Source organism: Siniperca chuatsi, linkage group LG4, assembly GCF_020085105.1.
Source record: "Siniperca chuatsi isolate FFG_IHB_CAS linkage group LG4, ASM2008510v1, whole genome shotgun sequence".
In the NCBI taxonomy this organism is placed as follows: domain Eukaryota; kingdom Metazoa; phylum Chordata; class Actinopteri; order Centrarchiformes; family Sinipercidae; genus Siniperca; species Siniperca chuatsi.
Window position 1 is genome coordinate 15,744,330 of NC_058045.1, and position 16,003 is coordinate 15,760,332.

General features: G+C 41.2%; 1 protein-coding gene across 5 annotated transcripts; it reads left to right on the top strand.

Annotated features, from left to right (window-relative positions):
• The first annotated feature begins 368 nt into the window (after positions 1-368).
• On the top strand, positions 369-11,245 carry LOC122874705 (S-adenosylhomocysteine hydrolase-like protein 1). Of its 5 annotated transcripts, none has more exons than XM_044192933.1 (17): positions 372-723; positions 4,425-4,536; positions 4,980-5,117; positions 5,345-5,445; positions 5,666-5,768; positions 5,852-5,946; positions 6,750-6,856; positions 6,946-7,062; positions 7,148-7,211; positions 7,304-7,392; positions 7,519-7,589; positions 7,688-7,782; positions 7,923-8,021; positions 9,758-9,826; positions 9,991-10,069; positions 10,171-10,291; positions 10,382-11,245. In XM_044192933.1, the coding sequence occupies exons 1-17, from the start codon at positions 445-447 to the stop codon at positions 10,386-10,388; spliced, it is 1,746 nt and encodes a 581-aa protein (XP_044048868.1). In that variant the 5' UTR covers positions 372-444; the 3' UTR covers positions 10,389-11,245. The 5 variants fall into 5 exon arrangements, with proteins under 5 accessions (XP_044048869.1, XP_044048868.1, XP_044048867.1 ...); XM_044192931.1 differs by lacking the exon at positions 372-723 and adding an exon at positions 2,378-2,521; XM_044192935.1 differs by lacking the exon at positions 372-723 and adding an exon at positions 4,093-4,228.
• Positions 11,246-16,003: the final 4,758 nt, after the last annotated feature.

Genomic DNA, 16,003 nt, shown 5'->3' on the forward strand with positions numbered 1-16,003 from the left:
TGAGTCAATGTTATCAAAGACAACACAAAAGTGGCTTTGCAAGGCTAAATGCCTGAGGTCTTGAATATAAATGCTTCTTTTTAACACAAACAGGAGACCTTTTAGTACAAAAGACTGTATGAGGGCATATGTTGGCATCTACCTACATGGCACTTTGGTAGAAGTGAGTTACATTACTACAATTCCAGGTTACATTTCCCTCTATGTCAAAAACTAATGGTCCCATCAGTGTTTACCCTGTACACACTGCATCCAGGACTAATTATCTACTTTAAATTTAGTCAAAGTGACCCATGCACTGCTGCTGTTTAGAGTAAACAGACACCTTGCAGGAGGAAATATCAGATGTATGTGGGCAGGGTATGGCTGAGCTGTCATCTGGTCTGCTGTCAGATCACCTGAGCAGGAATCTAATTTGCTTCATTACTGGCTACCAGTGGAGTCATGGCGAAGGAAAAGGACCAGACAGGAGCCTCCTGGCCACTACCTGATGAGTTTCCTAAACCACATATGGAGGACAGAGCTGTGCTGAATGGAGAGGCAGTTGAGGATGCTTCTGCTACCAGAGAGGAAAGCACCAAAGATCAGTCAGTAAAATGCAACCCAAACCTGCTGCAGATGCTGAAGGCAGCAGAGAGCAGGTGGACACCTCAGGGTCGGGACAGAGACGATGCAGAGGCTGAGACAGGAGAGCTGGTGACTGAAGCTCTGAAGACTAATATGGTAAGCAAGGACACGGACTGACTGACTTTGACTGAGTTTGTCAAGCCTGTCTGGATCAAGACAATACGTGCATCTGTAAGCGTACTCCACAGGAAGCGTGAATCTGCATATACTCAGGCTGTTAATGATTTCAGCTGCAATGTGCAGGCCTCTATGAATGTTTGACCAACACTCACAGACACATATTGCGCTCATCTTGTCTCTTTAAAAAGACAGGGCAGACTTAAAGGGGCATTATGTTAGATTTGGCCAGAATTATATTTTAAAACATTAAAAAAAAATTAACTAACCTTGTCAACAGAATGTGAAGAAGTAACAGTTCTGATGTTGATGACGTCAGTGTATTGTGTTGCAGAAATATCTACTGAAATTAGCATGCTAACCTGCTATGTGTTGTAATACCACTTCTCTTAACTTTTTAGTCTAATAAATAAACAAAATAAATTCACAAAATGTCTAAAGAAATATTATTGCACCTATTTACCTTATCAAACAGAAAGATATGACCGTACACCTTCTGAATTCACGTTTCTCTCTTTCACCGAAGTATTACATCGGAAAACACATTTAATTTAATTCAAACTCAACAGAAACAAAATAAAACTCACCAAAACCGTCTTGGTTAGTCTTTAAACTGTTCCAACAATCACCAACTCTGAAAAATATTCTGGCTCTACACGCTGTCGCTGCCTCTGATGCCCAACCTCTCTCTCGCTGCTCTCCCGTGTGACGCCTCTCATGTCCTTGCCTGAAGCCGCCATGTCTCTGTCGGCCCTTGGAGTCACAGTCCTGGTCAGAACCACTATAAATCACCTCTGTACTGTATTCACTGACGTCAAACTGGCCACCGTCGGTTTCGGTGGCTGTGTTCAGTCGCAGTCTGGCCGTGTTCCCTGGGAAGCTGCTGATCCCAGATTCGTTGCCCGCTTGCCAGACTCCAGTTCTGGTGCCCATTCTGTTTGTAACACAGATTTTCCTAATTCAATCCAAGGTTACCCCGATTACATCATTATGACATCATCAGGGTTTTTTTTTTCTCTGACTTTAGAAAGCTCCTCCATAGTCACAGGACATTACACAACTGTTTTTACAGTCTGTGTTGTACTTTCCATGACAGGTAAACATGATCAGCTTGTGTAAAAGTGGTGGTTGAGTGACCCTTTAAGAGACTTTCAATAACACTGCAGAGCTGTTTTAGTCATTCAGTGGACAGAAAACAATGAGTCCAGCTCTATTGTCTGATTTACTTGAAGATACCTAAGCTGCCTTCTATGTCCCTGAATGCAACTATAAAGTTCGTGTTTTTTCACTTTTCTGGTTCTTCTATCGCTGTAGCTGCGCTCTTCTTTCTCTCTCTCTCTAACAGATAATGTCATGAATGTATGTTCACATATGTACATCTCTCTGCTGTCTATTTAATGTATACCTGAGAGCAGAGTGCACTTTACTGTTCATACTCACATTCATCTGTGGCTTCAAGTTACACTTGACTGAGCTTCTCTTTCCTCTTTACATCTCTGACCTGTTCTTCTATAGTATATTTTCCCCTGTTAGGCTCATAAAGACTCCATTTTTATCCGCTTTCTTCTCTCTGTTTTCATCACCTGGGCCTGTTGGGCGAGGGCGTGGCATAAAGCGTCTCTCTGTGAACTCTCTGATCAGGTTAACAGTATCAGCTTGCAGCTCTACAGAGTTACTGTGGTCACTGGAGCGCTCTGCCAGCATGAAGAAAGTGTACAGTCTAGTGAACATAGCTAAAGCCAAGGACCAGGAGGCAGTGCAGTCCATTTGCATCAAGGTATCACTGCTTTTGTTTTGGAAGCTGTCGCTCTGACGCAGTTTTTGAGTTTTCTTTTGGAGGGCAGCGAGTTAGGTCTTCATGTTGAATTAAGTAGAAGTAAGCCTAAAGTTGTTTTAATGGAAGTACTTGATTAACCTTTAAAAATGACCCTTTATATGTGTTTTTTTTAACCACTACTACTGTGAATTTACTTGGGTTTTATTGATTCCAAGTTTTTAAAAAAGTTATTAGAAATTCAGACTTTTTCAGGCTGCAAGATTCCCAAGAAGTATTTTTTTATACATTACGACCCACAGCCACTTTAATTAAAATAATTATTGGCTTTCATTGTACTTTCATAGTAGCTGGCCTGAATTCAAACCTATTTTCTGAGCCCTGTAAACGATGGTTTTGTGATCATTAAGTTAACTTTCACTCTACTCCAAGTCACAGTTTAATGTCTTTTTGTGTTAAAGATTAAGCAGCTGCTTGAGTAAGCCAGCTGTATTCAAAAGATACAGTTATATATTGTGTCTTCAAGTGATCATTACTTAGAACAAAAACAGTTAAATTTTAAATTAGTCTTTGAACTGGCGCCAGTGCTTGAAAATTTTGTTTTATTTTAACTCCAGGTGTGGGAATATTATTTTTCATTGATTTGTCTTAACTTAACTCAGATTCAATCAACCAGGTCAGCAAAGTGGATCAATTTAGATTTTACTTGAGAGAAAGTGACTTGAAACCTTCATCAGCCAATCAAGGTGAAGCTTGTTGGTCTCCTGCATGTTTTAAATCAGGAGGATTATGACGAAAACATGATCTATTTATGTAAAATATGTTTAAAAACATAAAAACAGCTGGCATGATAAAGTGGAGGTGCTCTGAATATGCTATAATGGTGATTTTTGTTAAACATTTTTTAATTTTATTTCTGTGGACCTCAGTGTATCACCTTGTCAAAAGTAACTGAGGTCACAAGTGTCAAAGTATACAATGGAACAACAGACTGTAGAAATTACAGAGCTTTTGTTGTGTGTTTTTGATTTATGTGTTGTCTTTTTAGATAGGAAATGAGGGGACAAAGAGAGGGGGATCCCCTTTGTGATGTCATATAATATGAAAAAAACTAAAGTCAGAGGAAAGTAGAGTGCTGAGAACCCCCCACAGAGCATCTCAGGTTTAATTGCTCCTAATGAGGAGTTGAGGTTTGATTAGAGGTATCACGTGAAAGACGCTGTGATGTCTTTCCCCGATTCAACTGTAATGAATGTCAATTGCACTTCATGAAGAGGTACTCCACTGATTTTGTCTTGCATTTTCATGCTGTGTGTTGGGGGACTTTTAGGGAAAAAAGGGTCAAAATCTGCACTGAGACATACTAACTTTTAGTCCCTAGTATCGGTCAAGCTCCAAAAAACGTGGATCTTACATTTCCTAGAATGCATCATGCACCCATGGAGGTGGGGTCAGTGTGGGGGTGTGTCTGTGTTGGTGGGTGTGTACGTGCATAAGAAAAAGAATAAAGGCAGAAAAATGCTCCATAATAAAAGCAGGATATTGTAGTAGGAGAGCATAAGCCCTCAGTTAAGCTTGCAGTGTTTTTTGTGGTTTTTGGAGCTGGACTCGAAGCTCAGGCAGCAGAGTCAGGCAAGCAGCCAGGGAGCGGACATGGACAAGTGGGATTCCTGTGGCAGCATCCCAGCCTTCAAACAGCCACACTGGATGGTGAGACAGCAACAGATACAGGGATGAGTCAGGAGAAGAAAAGATCTGTGATAGTTACAAGAAAATCTGCTGTGAAGAGTGCAGTTTTGGCTATTATGATTATATCAGGCCTGAGGCAACAACTGACATACTTTGTACTGTTCTCTCTCTGACTCGGTTTATTTTGCCTGTTTGTGCGTATTTTTTGGCTCCACAGCAAATACAGTTCACTGACCAGAAGCAAGAATTCAACAAACGTCCCACCAAGGCTGTTCGTCGCTCTCTGTCTCGTTCCATCTCACAGTCGTCTACAGATAGCTACAGTTCTGGTATGGAAACATGAAAACAAACACATACGCTTTTAAGTCTGATCACATGACTTTGATGTGATCAGACTTAAACTGAGCTGGTTCTGATTCCAGCAGCATGAGAACTACAGGCCCCTGAGGATTAGCCTCTGTGCTTTCTCCTTCAGCTAAACCTTAATTAAAAAGGAAAAGTCCTCTGAAGAATTAAGTCTCTTTAATTTGGTCCTTATCAGCTCTGTAAGCCTTTCTCAAATGTGTCAATCACTGCCAGAGTTTATACAGACTTTCATGACTCAGAGAAAAGACTCACCTAGCTAGAGTCTGATTCCAAACACTGTATTAAAAACAACAATTAAGGCTGGAAAACCAGAGCCATTGGTTTTACTTAAACTATGGTTGTACTTAAACTATGACATTACATTAGCTGACTGTTTTATGTAAAATGCCTAATTTTCGTGTTGCAGTGTGTAGTGACAGCTCAGAGGATGACTCTTCTCCCAGAGACAAGCTTCAGAAGACCTCCAAGGGCCTTTCTGACTTCTGCGTCAAAAACATCAAACAGGCTGAGTTTGGACGCAGAGAAATAGAAATCGCACAGCAAGGTAAAGACAAAGAGTCGTCAAACCACTTTTTATGTCTTCACAGCTAACTATGACAAAATGAACATTGTTTATATAGCACCCATCCAAGAAGACTCAACAGGAAAGCAAAGTAACACACAAGAAGAAGAGATAAAATGAGAGTATTAAGTCATGAATAAATAAATGTGCACACTCATGATGTCTGTTTTTAAATTGAATGTGACTCGGTGACTGTCTGTGATATTTAGAAATGCCAGCACTGATGGTCCTGAGGAAAAGAGCAGGTGGGGAGAAACCGCTGGCTGGAGCCAAAGTGGTGGGCTGCACACACATCACTGCACAGACAGCGGTCAGTTCAACACACAGATTATTTAAAACTAAGATATAAGTTCTTATCAGAGTGTCTTAAGTGGAAGGTGTTTAATAAATGGTCATTTTTCTATTTTCCACATTCGCATTATTCTTCTCTTTTCTGCATTAGAAATAATAGAATTATAATAAAGTTTTAAATGACTGACAGGAGGTTAGCATGCGTTTTGTTGACTGTGTATGTTTGCGGCCTCTTTCAGGTGCTGATTGAGACTCTGTCTGTGTTGGGAGCTCAGTGTCGCTGGGCGGCCTGTAACATCTTCTCCACTCAGAACGCTGTGGCTGCTGCTCTGGCTGAAGGAGGTACGACCGTCTGAACAGGACTCATCTGGTTTTTGTGCTTCCTTACTTTCTCTTTTAATTATATCACCTGCTCTTTTTCTCAGGCACCTCAGTGTTTGCGTGGAGAGGAGAATCAGAGGACGACTTCTGGTGGTGCATTGACCGATGTGTCTGTGCTGAGACCTGGCAGCCCAACATGGTACTATGATCTGTCACAAAGATGTTCCTGACATGGGGACATGGCATGAAAGCAAATAAAGGACAGTACTCAGGATTAATTTTTAGAATGATTGGCCAGAGTTTGAAGATATAAACTGTAGTTCACCCCAGTAAAATTTGTTTGGTGGCATTTGACCAGTGGTGCTTGACAATAAAAAAAAAGTTACTCTCAAGGGGAAAAAAAGTGACATTTGTGACAAAAATATTATGTGACATCGAGCAAAATTCAAATAGCAAAATTAAATTATTTCTTTCTAAATATAATGACAGGCACTGTTCATTTTAAGATATGTGGATTTCTGAGTAAATAAGTCATTACATATGAAAAGAGATCTTGTTATTTTTTTCAAATGTAACTTTTTGGCACTTTGAGCACCACAAACCAAATTTCATTGGGCAAGCTGAGCTGAACTACAGCTTGCAAGGTCCAAGAAAAAAATGGGACAAAAAAAAAGGGAAGACACAGACTAAATACACTAGGGAAGAATAATGTGGTGAAACAAATCAGGGCGGGGCAGACAATCAGAGATGGGAAAAACACACAGAGGCAGGAAGTGAAGTTACTGACACGAGAGGAGCGGTGAGTATTACAAAATAAAACAGGAAACAATAGATACATGACATGAAACAAATAAAAACATAACCTAGGGAGCAGGGGGACGTAACAACTTTGTGTCTGGGTGAACTGTGCCTTTAATGACTTTTCCAGTTCAGTGTGTTTAACAGCCACATATAAAGGTTGCATCGATGGAGAGTTTAACTTGTTTTTTTCACTCTTGTCAGATTCTAGATGACGGAGGAGACCTGACCCACTGGATCTATAAGAAGCACTCGAGCCTGTTCAAGAAGCTCAAAGGCATCGTGGAGGAAAGTGTTACGGGCATATATCGGTTAGTACCACACAAAAACTTAAATGATGTTCCTACAAGTTCACAAATTCATTCCCCAGCTCACACGCGTGTCTCCGCCTGCGTTTCAGGTTGTACCAGCTGTCAAAGGCAGGCAGGCTGTGCGTCCCAGCCATAAACGTTAACGACTCGGTGACCAAGCAGAAATTTGACAACCTTTATTGCTGCAAGGAGTCCATACTGGACGGGTAATGAATCGTGTTGTCAGTGTAAACAGGTGAAATCAGGTACAGCACAGAGCAACAGCCTGACTGTGTTGAACTCTTCTTTCAGGTTGAAGCGAACCACTGACGTCATGTTTGGAGGAAAACAGGTGGTGGTGTGTGGATATGGTGAGGTCAGTAAAAAAAAATAAAAAATCATGTTTCCGGTGCTACTGAATTATTACATTTAAGCAACCCTACCAACCTCTTTCCTCTCTCCTTGTAGGTTGGCAAAGGTTGCTGTGCTGCCCTGAAAGCGTTGGGTGCTGTCGTATACGTCACAGAAGTGGATCCCATTTGTGCCCTTCAGGCCTGGTATGAATGGAGAAAGCATTTATCAGCACAGATGTGAAGTGTGTTTCACTCTTTCAGTGGTGCATTGTAGCAAAACATCGTGCAATATTGTAAAAACTGCAACCCCCCCATCTCTCTTCCTCTCAGCATGGATGGCTTCAGACTGATTAAACTGAGTGAAGTGGTCAGACAGGTAGACATGGTCATCACCTGCACAGGTGACCGCTGGCCTCTGCTAAGTAATATTAACTCTAATTAAGAATATTAATACCGTTCCAGTTTGCTTTTGTTCTACTTCATGTCTGTTTCTCTGCAGGCAATAAAAACGTGGTGGGGAGGGAACATCTGGACAGAATGAAGAATGGCTGCATAGTCTGCAACATGGGACACTCCAGCACTGAGATAGATCTGGTATGAACATAGACTGTGTGTGTGTGTGTGTTTGTGCATGGTTTTTTTATGTGTTTGCATAAACCTTTATACAGATATTCATGTGTGTGTGTGTGTGTGTGTGTGTGTGTGTGTAAAATATATAAACTCTTGCTTTTCAGGCGAGTCTGCGGACTGCAGAGCTGAGGTGGGAGCATGTGAGGTCTCAGGTGGACCATGTTATCTGGCCTGAAGGCAAGAGAATCGTCCTACTGGCTGAGGTGGTGATACTGTTCTTGTAGTTATTATTATTCACCAGCACCAAGGGATAACGTATAGAAACCTATTTATTGTGAAATATTGCCCCACAGTGATCTCTGAACTGGGGTCTAGATCACCCTGAAGGAGCTCCCTGCACATTATCCTGTTTATTACACAGCCACTTACAAAATACACAAATCAATTGACATGAAATATTGATTGAAATGATTTCAAGTGAAAGTAGCAGCAGCTATTTTGACTGCTTACAGTTAGGTTGATATATTGTACCTGGTAGAGCATGCCTTTATCGGAGTGTCTGTTTGCACTCAGGTGAGAATAGTTACACGGCAGCTATTCGGCTATTTGCACTCAGCCCAGAAAGCCTTTAGGAAGTCAGGTGACGTAGTATAAATAGCTGCAAAGTCCATCTGGAGAAGAGGTCGTGGTGGATGAATGGGTCAAACACAGGACTTTCACCCAGGAGACTAGGGTTTTTGTCTCATATGAAACCAAAAGTCAAGGTTGGCATATTTTCAGATTTAAAAAAAATATATTTTCAGTTTTCACTCACAGTTTGGTTATGTTTAGGCAACAAATACAAAACTACTTGGTTAGGTTTAAGAAAATATCCTGTTTTGGGTTAAAATAATAAGTCCAAATAGCATTGTTGGCTACTGACACCTGGGTGCTAATAGCATCTGCCCTTTTTTATTATCACTTTACTTATCTCACAAAGCATCAAGCTTCCCCTATGGCTAATGTTAGCCAGCATGACTCATAACCAGCTACTTTCTTAGAATATAATATTTTTTTATAAAAACTGAGAAAGAGCATACTCATGAAGCCTTTTCTAGAAGTTACCATGCTGCTTGTGACTCTCCCAATTTAAAAAAAAATAAAATAAATTATGTTAATGTTACAGGGAGGTCAACATTTTCTGTTATCAATGTTTAACAAACTGGCTAGCTAACTGTTAGCCTTAACTGACATTTAAGGGACACATTAGAGCACAATCCCATTCATGCATGCATCTTATGTTGAAATGCTAGTGCTAAAGAAACAGAGATGGTTAAAGTGCAAGAGAAATGTCACATGCTCCCAACCTGAGTTGGGTTACCTCAGACTGACGCAGCTCTGTCGCTCTCTGCAACAAGCTTTAGCCAAAAGCCAAATTTTAAGCTGAAGTTAGCATTAAGAATGAATGGCATCACATCACCTTCCATTAACAGTGTTTACTTGTACTGTTAGAAGTTACACATACTGGTCTCTTTGTTACCGCAGTCGTGTGCTCACAACCTACTGCACAGGTTGGAGTATAAAGCTGAAAATGCTTATTAGGTTAAAGTCACTGATAGTTTTTTAGATGAAGTAAATTTGGTTGAGGTTAGGTTAGGAATCTGGAAGGATTTCTTTTCCTGCCTGTAACTAGATACAAGTACTCACCTGTCCAGAAATAACAAGGCCTCAGCATGCTGTTTTTGTCCGATCAGAACTGAGTTTTCAAAACTGTGTCATAGCAGTTTTTTCCAGTGCGGTCCTACAGCTCTACTCATGCACAGCTGAAAAATGAAGGGCTTGATGCTGAAGAGTTTTAGCAGCAGGAACAGATTTACCTGATCATCGTTAAAGTATGTAGCTCTTAATTGGATCGGGTGTGCAGCAGTAGAGACAGAGGGATACTTGAGGACTATTCTACATAATTATTTGAGATAATACACTTTCAGTATGTCATTTCAGTTTTTGAATTTTCTCTCAGGGCCGTTTGCTGAATCTGAGCTGCTCCACAGTGCCCTCATTTGTCCTCTCCATCACCGCTACAACTCAGGTAAGATAATATGTTTTATGTTATTTTCTTCAGAGATTTATTCAGCAAAATACTGAAAGCATCCATTTTTTAATTGTTTTCTAAACGTATTACAGAGGAAGTGTCAGTAGCTCTGTAGTCACCTGTAGTTGTGTTAACACAAGACTTTCACTGTTGTATGTCAGGCACTGGCTCTCATAGAGCTGTACAGCGCTCCAGAGGGACGATACAAACATGACGTGTACCTGCTGCCAAAGAAGATGGGCAAGCCCTTAGCTTAAATATCCTAAAACAATTACTACCTTTCTTGTATTTCATATCTTTATATTCAGAAAAGATAAAACCCTGTATGTTTATAATTCCAGATGAATTTGTGGCCAGTCTTCACCTGCCGACGTTTGACGCTCACCTCACAGAGCTGACTGATGAACAGGCCAAGTACCTGGGCATCAGCAAGCATGGACCCTTCAAACCCAACTACTACAGGTGAGGACAACTACGCTTTTTCCTTACACACAAACAACACACTCCTATAATTCCCCCCCCTGTATTTAACAGAAATACTTTTTCAAATAGGTATTAACCCTCTGGACATAAAGCTGAGCGACAGAAGCTATTCAGATGTGCTGTTGTGGATTTTATTTTGGAAAACCCCTCACAGTCCTGCACCCTGACACCCTCTACAGTCTGAATCTTACCCAGACTCGATATCGTGGAGAGACAGTGGATAAGGACTCCTAACTTCTGTGTGTGTGCGGTTGTATCTGTTTTATGTGTTACACTGTTTCTGAATTTAAATGTTCACAGTATCCAGAATGAATTCTGGATACTGTGAACATCCACAGTGAATTCTGATTTGAAACTAAAAGAGTTCAAATGAAGAGAAACACAAAGTGCTGAATGGGAGTTATTTACTCTCCTTGAAATAATAACAATACCATTTATTAATTGGATCAACAATCAGGAACAAATATATTTAACATACCACATGTAGACTATAAATTGACATCTCAAGTGATCACTGAAAAATAGAACACTCTAAAATAGTTTCATGTCTCATGCCCTATTATCCTGATTTAAATCTAATCACCACTTTTACCTAAACTTATCATTAACCTTAATTATTCACAGCTTTGTTGAATACTCGATTCTGATTGGTCAATTACGGCATTCTACGGTCTGTTATTTCTGAATAACAGACCTAATAACAGCTATGGATGCAGTTCTGATCATAGACTCTGGAGTCCAATCATATCATTTTAAAATCAATCAAATCAATGTTTGGTGTCAAATTATTGATTTCTTTAGTAAGTATCTGTGTAATAAGCGGGATAATATACAGCAAGGTTAATTTCGCAATAATGACCGGCTCGCTGTACATTATCCCTTACATAAGATATTATAATAAAAAGAACAGTTTTGCTCTTTCTCAAAGCTTTCTCCCTGCGTCTGTGTCTCATAATTTTAATATAAACAAAAATAGGACGGCATTTTAGATTTGTACCTCTGAACTGTAGAAAAACGTCAGAACAGTAACAACCCCAAATGATCTGTGCTCACACTCATTATGTATATAACCACACAACCTTGTACATACAGGTTTATCCCTGTAGATTCCCACTGAACTCTAAAATGTTCTTAACAAACTCTGACTTATGGCTGACCAGCTGGACCTGCTGGGTGGAAGCAGCTCACTCAGCTATCCTATAAAGACTGCAGAGCCTCTTAAGTGACTGTATGTGACCCCACTAGGGGGCGTAAGAGCACTACTGTCTTTGAGTGACACTTGCAATGGGAATAATTGATTATATTTGAGGCATTTAAAGAACTCACTGTTTATCCTATTGTTAATATATTAAGCATGAATATATTTTGAATGAGCCTCCTACTCAAACAGACACAGCTCTTAAAAGTTTTTGCTGGGTACTAAGATAAAAGCTAAATCCAGGATCCAACATGGCAGATGGACAGTGTGTGTGTGTGTGTGTGTGTGTGTGTGTGTGTGTGTGTGTGTGTGTGTGTGTGTGTGTGTGCGCGCGCGCCAAGAAGCTGTCCAGGACATAATCTGCAGGGTGATGAGGTCGACTTACGTCAACACAGTGGGCCTTTTTCACAGAGGACATTTTGACACGTCACAGTAGGAAAAGCACAGGTGTAAATAATGAAATCAGTGATGGCTGAATTCTATTTAGCTGCTTCAGTTTCAGGGTCCTGGTATAGTGCATGCTGGCTCACACTGTCATGACTTACTGGGACACTTGAATAGAACGGAGCCATCATTAAATGTTATTAGCAAAGCCGTAATTTTCCATGGGGGGGCATGTTTTATAGTTTCAGGTTGATTTTCTAAATTCTCTGAACATTTTTCTCTTACTGTCCAGTTGCCACAATCCAGATGCTAGAAGATCTGAGTTGATAAAAATGTTGATAGCTCATCTGAGTTCCCTTCAATTATTACTGTGGCTCACAGCAATAAGCTTAACAAGAAATATCTATTCTGCCCTCAGTTTTGCCTCTCAGGATACAAACATGCTGCCCTACTTTCTGTCTGCATAATTAAAGGCTGCAAATCTATCAGTGTGCTCCAGTCTCTGTTTTTCCTTTTGGAAGTTTGCTGTCTTCAAACTAAGAAGCACCTGATTCAGCTGTATATTGCTTGGAGATGCGCCGAGAACCCTGTTTCAACCAGGCTGCCCTACCTCATTGGAAGGTTGTTGAGGCTGTATGTAGCCTTAAAGGAATACCTGCAAACATTACTCAGGTACCACCAATGTTTTTTTCAGGGGGAGGTCTATATTTTTATTCACAGACAATAATTTCCTTAAAAAAAGACTAAACACCATTCAAAGATAAGACAGTAAAGCACAGAGCTCTTTGTAGTAAAGATGGACATACAACATTATCTACCATTATGTATAATTTTATATAGTCGTTGCATTGACAATACAGCTGTGTTTTTCCTATTATGACGAGTCAAAATGTCTGCTGTGAAAACAGGCCTGTGTTATGGAGAATTTCAAAAATGGATCAGGACATAGTACAGGAGCATTTGTAGGGTGCTGTGAATACTGTACACATACAGTGGTGTGCAAAAGTGTTTGCCCCCTTCCTGATTACTTATTTTTTTGCATGTTTGTCACACTTAAATGTTTCAGATCAAACAAATTTAAGTATTAGTCAAAGATAACACAAGTAAACACAAAATGCAGTTTTTAAATGAAGGTTGTTGTTATTAAGGGAAAACAAAATCCAAACCTACATGGCCCTGTGTGAAATAGTGATTGCCCCCTAAACCTAATAACTGGTTGGGCCAACCTTAGCAGCAACAACTGCAATCAAGCATTTGCGATAACTTGCAATGAGTCTTTTACAGCACTGTGGAGGAATTTTGGCCCACTCATCTTTGCAGAATTGTTGTAATTCAGCCACATTAGAGGGTTTTCCAGCATGAACTGCCTTTTTAAGGTCATGCCACAGCATCTCAATAGGATTCAGGTCAGGACTTTGACTAGGCCACTCCAAAGTCTTCATTTTCTTATTCTTCAGCCATTCAGAGACCCCACAACAACATCCAATGAACTGCACGCCTCACTTGCCTCAGTTAAGGTCAGTGTTCATGACTCCACCATAAGAAAGAGACTGGGCAAAAATGGTCTGCATGGCAGAGTTCCAAGATGAAAACCACTGCTGAGCAAAAAGAACATTAAGGCTCGTCTCATTTTTGCCAGAAAACATCTTGATGATCCCCAAGACTTTTGGGAAAATACTCTGTGGACTGACGAGACAAAAGTTGAACTTTTTGGAAGATGTCCCCCATTACATCTGGCTTAAAAGTAACACCGCATTTCAGAAAAAGAACATCATAACAACAGTAAAATATGGTGGTGGTAGTGTGATGGTCTGGGGCTGTTTTGCTGCTTCAGGACCTGGAAGACTTGCTGTGATAAATGGAACCATGAATTCTGCTGTCTACCAAAAAATCCTGAAGGAGAATGTCTGGCCATCTGTTCGCGACCTCAAGCTGAAGCAAACTTGGGTTCTGTAGCAGGACAATGACCCAAAAAACACCAGCAAGTCCACCTCTGAATTGCTGAAGAAGAACAAAATGAAGACTTTGGAGTGGCCTAGTCAAAGTCCTGAGCTGAATCCTATTGAGATGCTGTGGCATGACCTTAAAAAGGCAGTTCATGCTCGAAAACCCCCAATGTGGCTGAATTACAACAACTCTGCAAAGATTAATGGGCCAAAATTCCTCCACAGCGCTGTGAAAGACTCATTGCAAGTTATCAGAAACGCTTGATTGCAAGCGTGGCCCAACCAGTTATTAGGTTTAGGGGGCAATCACTATTTCACACAGGGCCATGTAGGTTTGGATTTTCTTTTCCCTTAATAATAATAACAACAACAACCTTCATTAAAAAACTGCATTTTGTGTTTACTTGTGTTATCTCTGACTAATATTTAAATTTGTTTGATGATCTGAAACATTTAAGTGTGACAAACATGCAAAAAATAAGTAATCAGGAAGGGGGCAAACACTTTCACACCACTGTACATTACATTTCAGTGGCGTAGCAAAAAATCTGGGCCCTGTACACATGCAGCCTCGGTGGGCCCCCTTCCCCTTTTAATGCATTGATTGTCACGTCTGTACAAATAACTGAACCATCAAGTAAACCCATGTATCTGGAGTGATGATTAGGATAATCGTAGCCATTTTACCCTACACTGACAAATGATTACCTTTTATTACTGTATTTCATAATAAATCTGAATAAGGCTTCACTGGAATCATGTTTTCAGAGGCTGTATTTAGACGCAAGAAATAGTCAAACCATTTATTCAGCCAACAGTAATAGTTTACTTTCAATGCTAATAAAGTAAAATTTTAAAAATTGCAGATAAAAGCAAACTTTTAATTCCCCTCACTACGCCCCTGTTACATCTTCATATTATGTCATTGATACAAACATGTATCCAAAATGATTTACAAATATGGATAAAGATGTATTTAACCAGTATTGCATTGTTAAAAAAAAAACAAAACAGTAATTGTTGTGGTTTTGGGGTTTAGTTTTGTTATTTCCTATTTTGTTTTGTAAGTGTTCCATCTCATGTGTCTTGTGTAGTTTTACTTCCTGTCTTTGTTTGCTTTTCCTGCCTGTTTTAATTGTTGGCCCTGTCCTGATTAGTTGCACCTGTGTCTAGTTCCTGAGCTGATGCAATCACCAGTTTCTGTGGAGTCACAGCAGTCTCTTGATCCCCACGAGCTGCAGCAACATCCAGTTCCTGTTCAGCATCAGCCTCCTGGCATCACTGGCTCCACCTGCCAGTCTCTCTGTCGCTGGCCTCCAGTCCTGCCGCCGGTCTCCTGCTCAGATCTCCAGCCACGTTGCTGGTCTCCAGAGCGGATCAATTTAAGTTTTCCGGCCACCAGCTCGACCACCTGAGAGGTCCCGCCTTCGGTCACCAGTTTCTGCACCATGGTTGTCACCAGTTCCTGTGCAGCAACCATGCCCTGTCTTGGTTGAGCCGCTGCAACCTCCTGTTTCTGAACTGCTGCTATCACCAGTCTCTGAGCTGCAGCTGCCACGAGATCCTGCTGAACCTCCTGAGCTGCAGGAATCCCGTTTCTGAGCTGCAGCAATCCCTTGTTTCTGAGCTGCAGCTGCCTCCGGCTGCAGCAAGACAGAAACCTGCTAAGCCTGAGCTGCAGCTGTGTCCAGTTTCTGCTCTGCAGCAATCTCCTGTACCTGCTGACCTGCAGCTATCACCTGTTCCTGAGCTGCTGCTGCTTCCTGTTCCTGAGCTAATGCAATCACCAGTTTCTGTGGAGTTACAGCAGTCTTGTGATTCCCACGAGCTGCAGCAACATCCAGTTCCTGTTCAGCATCAGCCTCCTGGGTTCCTGGCATCACTGGCTCCGCCTGCTCCTCTGCCAGTCTCTTTGTCGCTGGCCTCCAGTCCTGCTGCCAGTCTCCTGCTCAGATCTCTAGCCACGTTGCCGGCCACTAGCTCGACCACCCGAGAGGTCCCGCCTTTGCCGCTGGGCTCCAGAGGGTTTCTGTCTTCGCCACCGGCCTCCAGTCTGACCAGTCCAGGGGTTTTGCCTTCGTCGACCTCCAGAGGGCTTCTGTCTTCGTTGCCCTCCAGACCTGCGCTGCTCTTCTGTCCAGCCCTCCGGCCGCTGCCTGAGGT

Bases quoted from the DNA above. Each gene is read 5' to 3' on its own strand.
- LOC122874705 (XM_044192933.1), top strand. From the start codon at position 445: ATGGCGAAGGAAAAGGACCAGACAGGAGCCTCCTGGCCACTACCTGAT. The intron at 724-4,424 runs GTAAGCAAGGAC...TTGGCTCCACAG, and splicing joins AAGCTCTGAAGACTAATATG to CAAATACAGTTCACTGACCA. The intron at 5,446-5,665 runs GTCAGTTCAACA...GGCCTCTTTCAG, and splicing joins ACATCACTGCACAGACAGCG to GTGCTGATTGAGACTCTGTC.